General features: G+C 46.6%; 1 protein-coding gene across 1 annotated transcript in view; it reads left to right on the top strand.

Annotated features, from left to right (window-relative positions):
* The first annotated feature begins 8,616 nt into the window (after positions 1 to 8,616).
* DYNLT1 (dynein light chain Tctex-type 1) overlaps positions 8,617 to 11,539 on the top strand; it is a 155,890-nt gene continuing 152,967 nt past the window's right edge. The window contains exon 1 of the mRNA XM_069607882.1: positions 8,617 to 8,870. Within this exon, the coding sequence (XP_069463983.1) occupies positions 8,835 to 8,870 (36 nt within the window). The 5' untranslated portion in view covers positions 8,617 to 8,834. The remainder of the gene's footprint in view (positions 8,871 to 11,539) is intronic.

Genomic DNA, 11,539 nt, shown 5'->3' with positions numbered 1-11,539 from the left:
GAAGCAATGGTAGCAAAAGGACAACATAAAAAGGGAGAGACAATCGCTGTCGGCCGACTTAGAAAAAGAATTTGTAAGGAAAGAAGAAGACCACATAAAGGACAATGCCAGGGTGTCTAGAAGGGAGTTAGTAAAAGTAACAACTCAATGCAAGACTGTGGCCACAGATGAGGCTAAGCTTGCCTATTGGGGAAAGAGAGTGAGAACATATATGAACTGGGACATGTGAAGGCATCATGAAGCAAGACACAGACAACAGGCTTAAAGTTCAAACCAAAGATATTTATTAATTTAAATGTCAGGATGGTTGAAGGCCTAACTTGCCCTATGCTAAGGTTAGATTTCCCTACCTGAACGGAATTAAGGAAAGCCTGACTCAAAGAGTTCAACTTAATAGTCCGTCTGTGTCCAAAACCTATTCTTGCCCTCACACTTTGAACAACAAATGTGTAGGGATGTCAAAGTCAAAATAAACAGCGTTTAAATCAATCAAAGTTCTGAACTTCTTCCAGCTCACAGCTTTCTCCCAGCTCCTCTTCCCCAAGCATAAGAAGGTTCAATGAAAAACAGTCTTGAAGTTTATCTCTCTCCAGTTCAAAACAATATAGTTCAAAATCACTCCTGGGGTTCCCTTCCCCAAATTTCAAATAACGCAATCCAAACAAAGGGGTCTTGAGACTCCAATCGCAAGACAACACATATAAACCTTCCAAGTCTCTGGGATCCCTTTCCCAAGACTTCAATATCTCACACAAGTTCCTTATTCCTGTGCACCAAGTTACCTTTACTTGGTTTCCAGTACTGGTTTCCGGACTTAGGGTGTGCTCTTGGGCTCCTCTGGTTTCTCCTTTGCTGCGTCGTGGCTTTGCCACCATGTGACAAACCCCCCTTTTCAAATAGTAGCCTTGTCACATTGTATTCACTCATTAAGGTTTGCTGTTTGGGCTTTCTTCATTGTGCAACAATCATTCATAATTATTCAATTGCAGTTCAGGGTTTAATGCAGACTTATGTTGCTTAATTGTATTCAGCTTCAAGATGTGAGTTCATTCATTGTGCAACATTCATTCAGTATTTTAACATTTTACTGGTTAGCTTTAATGTTAAATTTCCCTTTTAGTTCAGTATTCAATATGCTTTTACTTCGGAGTTCATTCGTTGTGCAACATGCATTCAGCGTTCAACGTTTTATGGGTTTGCTGCAATGTTAAAGTTACCTTTGAGCTCGGTGTTCAATATGTATTGGTTCTCAGTACTTTCATTCCTTGGTTGAAAACTTTCGAAAACGTTCCCTTTTAAGGTCCGCGACCACTTCAACAACACGTTAATTAGTTCAGAAGGATGTATTCATAGCAGTCAGAGACTTTTGAAAACATGCTTGTTCCTTTAACAAGACACACGATCACTCCACTACAGTCTCTGGCCTCATTAACAATAGTGGTTCACTTCATGAGGCTCGCGGTTACAGTAACACCGGGTTTCTTGAGCTGGGAAACTCACCGGCTCACTTTGAAGTCCTTTTCCATATTGCGCTGGTCACAAACTTGGTGTCTTCCTTCCAGGGGGTCTTTCTCTGCCCCTCAGACACTCTCACGCTCTTCCAGCACCACAGGAGAACGAGCAGTCCTTTGGATGGAATGAAGGACGACCCCTCATTTGGTCTCTTTCCTTCGCCTCGCCTTTGCCCCACAGAGCTCCTGCTCCCACTTCACACTCGTCCGGACCCCCAGCTGCTTCGGTCTTCAGTGTGTTTCTACAGCTGCAGTACGGCTCCCCACGGCTCCCATCAGTGTCTCGCCTCTTTTCCCTCACCTTCCTGTTCACACCCCTTTTATACACCTGACTTGTGTAAAGGGTTTGCAGGTGTGAGTCCTTCCTCTTGATTGCCTGGCTATAGTAAGGATTATTAGACAGACATGCCTGGTCTTTGCACTGGTACTCCACTGAGGCCCTCTTCCTCGTCTCAGTACCAAAGTGATGCAATTGCATGTAAGTGTGCATAACTCCTAGTCGCCACTTCCTCGTCCCAGTATTGTCAAATGTTATTTGTAGAGAAATGAAGAGAGCTGGCTTATAATAGCCCATAAAGGTTGGGGGAGGGTTAGGCTTGTCATCAATGGAAAAAGGGGGTAGCATGCCTTGCCCAATAGGTTCCCCACTCCAAATCCTCACGATCCTCCAGGGAGGTGATCCTCCCTCGATTCTCCACACCCAGGATCAGGATCCAAGAACAATGGCCTTTCCCTGACCACATGCGCAGAGGATCCAAGGGGAGTAGGAGTGAGAATACCCTCAGGTTTCTCACAGAGAGAAGTCAGCGAAAATGCTAGCATGGTTGGAAAAAAGAGAAGAAGGTTCTACATGGGAGAGAGAAGTAATCAGTATGGATAATGAGAAGTGCTGTAGCAGGATAGGATTGCAGGGGCATTTGCACAGTACTACCAAGAACTCTACAGGGATGGAGGAGGAGGGGCAGCCGAGTGTAGCACACATCTGGAAGCAATCCAGCTGCCCTCTATAGGGGTGGAAGCACAGCGTGAATTAGAAGCTATGATTAATATAGAAGAATTACAAACTGCAACTGCCCAATTACAATGTGGGAAGATCCCCGGCCCAAACGGTCTCCCAATTGAATTCTGGGAAAAGGCAGGAGGGAAGGTATTTACAGCTATGTTGAACATGTTTCAAAAACGCCCCCAAAAAGGGGAATTGCCCAAAGACCTGAGACTAGCCACAATAGTGGTCATTCATAAAGAAGGAAACCCCCAAATTCATATGCAGCATATCGCCCTATATCTCTCCTGAATGGGGAGACCAAAATACTGGCGAAAATACAAACAGGTTGAAAAGAATAAGTGGTCAGTTAATACACTCAGCACCAGGGATCACCCTGGAGTCAGGGATCGCCACCCGTTCTGTGACGCCAATACATAGCGCCTGAGCAATCTGAAGTGTGCATAAGGTTTAACCAATCAGAGAACAGGCTCCTACTCCACAGACAGCAGTCCACAATCATGCCAGTAGATAACAAGGCTACCGCCCTGCTTAATTACTAAAGGGGATTGCAGCAAAAGAGAGGCTTGGGATTTAGGTGTCAGGGTGTGTAGGTGAAGGCGAAAGTTAGAGCATGGCAGTGTAGCGAAGGGGGGAAGGGGAGGAGAGAGCATGGAGGGGAGGTGATCGAGAGGAAGTGGAGGAGAAGACAGGGTGGAGAAGGAGAGGGAAGGTGGAGAAGGAGAGGCAGAGAGAAGAAATAGGAGCTTAGAGGAAGTGGAGGAGAAGACAGGGTGGAGAAGGAGAGGGAAGGTGGAGAAGGAGAGGCAGAGAGAAGAAATAGGAGCTTAGAGGAAGTGGAGGAGAAGACAGGGTGGAGAAGGAGAGGGAAGGTGGAGAAGGAGAGGCAGAGAGAAGAAATAGGAGCTTAGAGGAAGTGGAGGAGAAGACAGGGTGGAGAAGGAGAGGGAAGGTGGAGAAGGAGAGGCAGAGAGAAGAAATAGGAGCTTAGAGGAAGTGGAGGAGAAGACAGGGTGGAGAAGCAGAGGGAAGGTGGAGAAGGAGAGGCAGAGAGAAGAAATAGGAGCTTAGAGGAAGTGGAGGAGAAGACAGGGTGGAGAAGCAGAGAAGGAGAGAGAAGGTGGAGAAGGGGAGGCAGAGAGAAGAAATAGGAGCTTAGAGGAAGTGGAGGAGAAGACAGGGTGGGGAAGGAGAGAGAAGGTGGAGAAGGAGAGGCAGAGAGAAGAAATAGGAGTTTAGAGGAGGTGGAGGAGAAGACGGGGTGGAGAAGCAGAGAAGGAGAGAGAAGGTGGAGAAGGAGAGGCAGAGAGAAGAAATAGGAGTTTAGAGGAAGTGGAGGAGAAGACGGGGTGGGGAAGGAGAGAGAAGGTGGAGAAGGAGAGGCAGAGAGAAGAAATAGGAGCTTAGAGGAAGTGGAGGAGAGGACAGGGTGGAGAAGGAGAGGGAAGGTGGAGAAGGAGAGGCAGAGAGAAGAAATAGGAGCTTAGAGGAAGTGGAGGAGAAGACAGGGTGGAGAAGGAGAGGGAAGGTGGAGAAGGAGAGGCAGAGAGAAGAAATAGGAGCTTAGAGGAAGTGGAGGAGAAGACAGGGTGGAGAAGGAGAGGGAAGGTGGAGAAGGAGAGGCAGAGAGAAGAAATAGGAGCTTAGAGGAAGTGGAGGAGAAGACAGGGTGGAGAAGGAGAGGGAAGGTGGAGAAGGAGAGGCAGAGAGAAGAAATAGGAGCTTAGAGGAAGTGGAGGAGAAGACAGGGTGGAGAAGGAGAGGGAAGGTGGAGAAGGAGAGGCAGAGAGAAGAAATAGGAGCTTAGAGGAAGTGGAGGAGAAGACAGGGTGGAGAAGCAGAGGGAAGGTGGGGAAGGAGAGGCAGAGAGAAGAAATAGGAGCTTAGAGGAAGTGGAGGAGAAGACAGGGTGGAGAAGCAGAGAAGGAGAGAGAAGGTGGAGAAGGAGAGGCAGAGAGAAGAAATAGGAGCTAAGAGGAAGTGGAGGAGAAGACAGGGTGGGGAAGGCGAGAGAAGGTGGAAAAGGAGAGGCAGAGAGAAGAAATAGGAGTTTAGAGGAGGTGGAGGAGAAGACGGGGTGGAGAAGCAGAGAAGGAGAGAGAAGGTGGAGAAGGAGAGGCAGAGAGAAGAAATAGGAGTTTAGAGGAAGTGGAGGAGAAGACGGGGTGGAGAAGCAGAGAAGGAGAGAGAAGGTGGAGAAGGAGAGGCAGAGAGAAGAAATGGGAGTTTAGAAGAAGTGGAGGAGAAGACGGGGTGGAGAAGCAGAGAAGGAGAGAGAAGGTGGAGAAGGAGAGGCAGACAGAAGAAATAGGAGTTTAGAGGAAGTGGAGGAGAAGACGGGGTGGAGAAGCAGAGAAGGAGAGAGAAGGTGGAGAAGGAGAGGCAGAGAGAAGAAATAGGAGTTTAGAGGAAGTGGAGGAGAAGACGGGGTGGAGAAGCAGAGAAGGAGAGAGAAGGTGGAGAAGGAGAGGCAGAGAGAAGAAATAGGAGTTTAGAGGAAGTGGAGGAGAAGACGGGGTGGAGAAGCAGAGAAGGAGAGAGAAGGTGGAGAAGGAGAGGCAGAGAGAAGAAATAGGAGTTTAGAGGAAGTGGAGGAGAAGACGGGGTGGAGAAGCAGAGAAGGAGAGAGAAGGTGGAGAAGGAGAGGCAGAGAGAAGAAATGGGAGTTTAGAGGAAGTGGAGGAGAAGACGGGGTGGAGAAGCAGAGAAGGAGAGAGAAGGCGTAGAAGGAGAGGCAGAGAGAAGAAACGGGAGTTTAGAGGAAGTGGAGGAGAAGACGGGGTGGAGAAGCAGAGAAGGAGAGAGAAGGCGTAGAAGGAGAGGCAGAGATAAGAAATGGGAGTTTAGAAGAAGTGGAACAGGTACAGCAGCGAGAAGAGGGGGAGAGAGAGAGAGAAAGAAAGGGGAAGAGATGACAGGAAAGAGTGGAAGAGGTAAAAAATATAAAAGGAGATGGAGAGAAGGGAAGAAAACCACCGGTGGAAGACCATTCAGTGGGGGAAAGGGGAAAAAGGAGCAGAGGAGACTGAGACAAGGTACAATGAAAAGGGTAAAGAGAAAGAGAGCGTGGTATAGTGACAAGAAGGCATAAAGGAGGGAAAGAGAGGTCGATGAGAGGGAGTTGAAGGAATCAGGGAGGGTAGAAGAGAAGCAAACTGCAAGAAAGAGGAGTGAGAGACATGCCCTCAAATCATTCTTAAGGAGGATGAGGTGGGGAGCATAAACCTTGAGGGGCACCAGTAGAGTCTAACCTTACCATCAGGAGGGAAAGTCTAACAACCTCTATGGTCTTACCATGTGGGTATTGTCCTGTCCCTTACACCACCAAAATCCCTATCCCTAGGGTACTAGATTGGGTTACCTGGTAGCAGAGTCCAGGTGCACCAACACCAAATCCTGACACCAGCCACAACAGCCAAGAAAGGCTCACTGCAGACCAAGAAAGAAGTGAGGGACACTATAAATACCAGAAACTATGAGTGATTGTCTTCTGCCAAAAAGGGGGATCTTATTCAGGAACAGAGGGAAGCAGTGAGGTCCACAGACCTAAAAAAGACTTATTAAATTGAGATACCCCAACACCCATCCTGTGGGAGCCAGTAAGAACCCAACGCATGATGTTTTGTTTGGTACCTGAATAAACACAATGCATGAAATAACGGATCGGGGTGATCTGCCCTCGAACATTTTGCTCGCGGGCAGACTGACCTCGGCCCCCCGTTTTGACCATATATTGAAAACGGGGTCCCAAGTAATTTTTTGTTCACCGCCTCCACTGTTAAGGATGCGGGGGACACTACTGCAACCCCTGAGGCCGCAGATACCGAACATGGCGAGAGGGGGGCACCCCCGCAACCCCTGCTCCTCATGTTTGGTATTTTCAGATCCAAACTGTTCGCAAACATTCAAGTAGTGACCGAATTCGGTCAAATCTACCATGCATTCACATTTTTTCAAACAATTTGGGTATTACCGAAGTAACATCTGATTTTGGATCATCTGCAGATCCCTCAGCTGTGTCTCTGACAGCGCCTATTTTATATATATCCTTCATGAAGTGCATTTTCTCCTGCCTGCGTATAATATATATTCAGCCCGTACTACTGTGTGCTTTCCCCTTACATTGGTGGATGAAAAGTGTGATTTTTGTAAAGACAGTTATTTTTATAGAGCATTGCTTTAACGTTATTTTGATTAAGTCACTTCACTGTTGTTGTTTGCCTGCTACTGGTGCTAATCCACATCTCCGGAGTACTGCCTGCTCTCGCCCCATGACACCAATATGAAGGTGAGGTATGCATACTATTCACTTTCTCTCTCTTCTGCTTTTATGACTGGAACCTGTCTGGGGTTCCTTGTGTTTTGGTGCAAAAGAGACCTGGCCTAGCAGTTCGGGCCGCACTCCCATTGGTGGCATTACCCGATGGATTTGCATATGGTTCGACTCCTTTTGCAATGGCGCAGACGGGCTAAAAAACGGTGGTGTGGAAGGTTGCCCACATCAGTGCCATTGATTCAGATTTAGTCAAAACCTTCCACCCATCACTGTTGTGGTTATGGAACACCATCGCGCCAGGTTTTGGAACAAATGTGGTCATAGCTCATAGCTCATAGAAGAATTTACTCTTCCTTGTACTTCTTCCGGACAGTATTGGATTTTGTCACAGCAGAAGGCGTTCCATCTGCCATCATGAAAAGCCAGGAGTGTGCATGCCAATGGTGGTGGAATACCCACTTCTCCCGCTTCACAGAAAATGCACGAGAGGTTCAGAAATGAAACTGTCATGTATGGCGCCTTCAACTGCGCCTAGTCGAAACAGGACCAGGGCAAGGTCTTTCATTTTCTGATTTATCCCAGTTGTAAATTCAGGATGCTCAGTGAAATGTGCAAAAACGTCCCCGTATTTGCAAAAATTGGAAAATGGCATCTGGATGTGCACATCTCTGATGCCCTTTGTGAATTTCGCTGAACCTTTTTTTGATGCAAGTGAAAAAATGCACTAGCGCATCCCTTCAGTTGTCCCAAAAAATATTTGCGAATCTGGCCCAAAATGTGTAAGGTTTGTCACTAGCTCCTAGTTCATAACATTACCATTACAAGCTACTTGCCTGTGCTCCTATTATCCCCCTCAATAAAAACACATTTGTTTTAAGTTGCAGAGCCCCATGTGCTAATAGGCTTATAGACCTCAGGAGTGATCATTATCAGACATTGTAGAATGCATTTCAAGCATTCTGATTGGCTGGGGGTAGGTCTATTATGGAATCTACGTGCTAATGCTGATTATTTAACTTCAGTTTAATAGCTTACTTGTTGGAACAGAATACAATATTACTGCTGGAATTGGTGTTTCTGAAATTGGCGCCTGCTTTTTGTATGCCACCAGTACTGCACTTAGGGGCTATTGCTTCAACCATTGCCCTAAGACAGTTTCATGTGCTCAGGGCAAGGCAGGTGGCTTGATGCAATCAGTGACCTTTTTTCTGTGTGATTCATACTAGTTGAGTGTCATTGCGCTAAATGCAGTTATTATATGTTGCCTGTAACAGAAGCCTGTATTGGCTGGTGGCAATATTTGGAAGAGGATTCTGAGATTACCTTCGAAGTCATTATTGATTGCCGAAATTTAGTGCACTGTATGAATCAGTGAGGAACACTATTGTTTTACAATAAATTCGCCTTTCGCCCAGGAAAGAAACACAATGGGAACGCAGGCACATCATCACAAACAACATCTAATAGAAAATACAATGTGGGAGTTTCAGCACCAAGTGGTTGATTACCCTGGACTGGCTAGAATGGGTCTATGTGGACATTTTACAAAGGCAAGACCGGCAAGAAATGATGAGGAAAAATACCGGCCCAAAACAATCTTCATGAATGTAAAACATCTGAAAAACATTTCGTGATTTTTGTGATGTTGAAAAAGAATGAAGGACAACGGAATCAAATGATGTAGAAACAGTCTGATAAACTAAGCGTGCGTTTCAAATACTGACCAGTAGAGGGAGTGTCAGATCAATAAACAGAATTCCTCGCCGAGCACGGATATGAGCCACAGAGAAGATAGTCACGTTTTAAGTGGTCCGCAAGAACCTGTCTTTGTCACGAATGTTATAACCCCTCCTCACCCCCCGTCCTATGGAGAGGACACACTGTCACGCAACCGGTGCTCTGAACCCGCACGAGTCTGCCGTACCTTTTATCACTCGGACGCACCGATGTCCGCTTTAAAGGCACCACAACAGTCCTCCTTTTTCATAACAATGAACAAAGCAACAACATAATCTAAACAACACTTGCACAGACCCCACCCGTGATGTCGAATGAAATTATGAAAGCAACAATAATGCAGGTGAGTAACTTTTTCTATGATTTACATATCCAGTACGGTTCTATGTCATTTCATCAAGTCTTTTTTTATGGGTTTATTTACGAATGTTTTTCAATGAAATTGAAATAGATTTTTTTATTTTGGGGGGGTACCAGGGGGTCCCACCCAAACCCATCCCCTATTGTTTTTTTGCTATTCTTGACCCCTTACCCCCACCCCTTATATACACTTCTCACCCTCCCCCCTATATTTTTCAGTGAGTTTTATTTTGAAAAATGTTCATTAAAAAAACGACTGTCGATGAAAGGACGTTGTACCATCCAGAACACACAGAGACGTCAGTCAAAGTAAAGTTACAGCACTTATATATATCTCACCTTTGCAACATTGAGTGTGGACGGCAAATTGAAGGTTAGGTAGAACACAGCTCGCAACTGTTAATAACAAGTACACTCTGCCAGAGGGATGTAGGCAGTCTGTTCCACTATGGTGCAGACATCAATGCAGTGGCACTTTAATATGAATAATCGGGTTGTGTCATCATATCGCATTTTAATCATTGGAATTTTAAGAGATATGGCTGGTATCTGATAGGACTGCTATTCTGTTGCTAGGATGTAATCTATTGAAGAGCACTTGCACTTTAGTAACTGTATCTTGCTGCAAATCTAAACGCTATTAAAGACATTTATGTTACAGTCAGCTATATCTGTAACATCTATCAGAAATCTTGGTTGTTTTAATCGCTGATGTGACTAGTTTTACCGGAATGTATGTTCTCCCCATGTCCACAGTCCTTAAAATGTGTTCAACTTACGCATTTAGGCATCGTTTGGGACCGATTTATACATAGGACATTCTAAGGCACATTGATGCCCAACTATGCAATTCCAATTACATTCTTAATGATTACAATGTTAGAGTGTATAAATGTATTGGTATTTGTTGATGCTGAAGCTGCCACCTTTTCTTGTTAAACACTTGTCCTGCTTGGCATGACTATGATATTGTATCATTTTATGCAGCGGATGACAAAGAAACAACACGCCCTAGCCAGTGCTTAATTTGTGGGGTGATTGCCAGTGCCCAACACCAGCACTCTTTTTTGGGCACCGGAACTCATGCGGGGCCAGCGCACGTGCAATTGCTTTATTTGTTCTTCCACTTCGCTTTGCTTCGATTATAAATCATTGGGATTTGTCCTTCTGATCTCGATCCCTCTCTTGCTTGCAGGTTGCAGGCCATGGCTGGCTGGGCCTGGGAGGGGCAAGCAATAGCAATGAACAACAAACTGTTACAAACAACAGCCAATGAAAACTACCATTCTGTTGTTAGTATGCAGTATTTGATACTTTCTGTATAGAAACACAGAATGTGCAGTTGTCATTGGCTGTTCTTCTGAGCCAGTGAAATTACATGGTGACATGTTGTTGTTGCCACAGGAGGCGGTCTTGACTTGTGAGGGAGAGACCCTGCCCTGCTGCACTGTGTGGTGCGGCCTAGTTGATTCCCGGGGCTCCCTCTGCCTGCTTTTTCAGTTGTGCGGGTGCCAGTGTGTGCACCAGCCCTCCCCCCCTACTCTGAGGCCCCGACAGGAGACCAAGAACCAGCCGGCAAAGCAGGTAACTCACTTGTTGCATGTGGTGCAGCCTGAGCCTGTCACAGTCAAGTCATCAGGCAAGCAAGGCCCTTGTCAGGGCCTGGGCAGCAGCGCTGTCCCCTGAGGTGTCCTGACTGCCCAGGAGTCAGGACCCCACTAGAGGCCCGTCCGCACCCGGGCTTCTGTCTGTGTGACCTGTGTGCAGTGTGCTGCTGACTGCAGTCAGTGCCAGGCCCAGGCCAATTTCTGTGACCAGGGGCTGCCGCAGAATGAGTCGATGACTCTGCTGCAGGCGGCCGTGCCCGTGGATTGTGCCCAGAAGTATGTTTTTTACTTTTTTCTTTGAAAACCTGACCTTCCGTGGGACCGGTGGCCGGGGCCCCGCCCCACAGAAGGTATGTTTTAAAAGAAATAACTTATTTTGAGTGGCGGCTGTGGCCCATCACTTCGAAAGTGATGGGCCTCAGCCACCCAAATATTTGTTTTTTTCTTTTAAAATCTTTCCTTCCGTGGGGCCGCTGCGCCGCACACCTATTTTTGTCATCATCAGGCACAGCATTGCCATGGTGGTGGTGGTCCCACGGAAGGTAGCCTAAGTGATTGAGGCAAGGCAGGGCAAAGCCCAGGACTGGGGAGCACGGGCGGCAGCGTGGTCCCACAAGTTTCTGCCACAAAAGGAATGAATTGTCGTTTAGAACATTGGCCACTTTTCATTGGTGCCGAGCCCGACTCGAGACAATTGTATGCCCCAGTCCGACCCTGGATAGCATTCATCTAAGCGAAACATGAACTGTGAATTTTTGCCTGGGTGTTTCCGTTCTTCCTTTTAATGTTATCGGCCTCATTAGTTCACAAACGAGCTTCAGCGAGGGGACCCGGAACGGTGCACGTATTGAGCGGAAACCGAACCGGCTGCACTTTGCGAGAAAAGCCCATGCAAAGACAAACTTCTGAAATGCTATTTCAGGCTTAAAGATACACACATGGAAACTAGACGGGGATAAACATGGTGCACATGCCCACTAATCAGTCGTCATGAATAAAAGCACTAGTTGAGTATTCGTGTATAATTCTCAACTGTCTTTTGCTG

The sequence above is a fragment of the Ambystoma mexicanum genome, chromosome 4q (assembly GCF_040938575.1).
Source record: "Ambystoma mexicanum isolate Mex_15411 chromosome 4q, UKY_AmexF1_1, whole genome shotgun sequence".
Classification (NCBI taxonomy): domain Eukaryota; kingdom Metazoa; phylum Chordata; class Amphibia; order Caudata; family Ambystomatidae; genus Ambystoma; species Ambystoma mexicanum.
The sequence above is the reverse complement of the archived record's forward strand: the minus strand, read 5'-3'. Positions and strand labels throughout refer to the sequence as shown.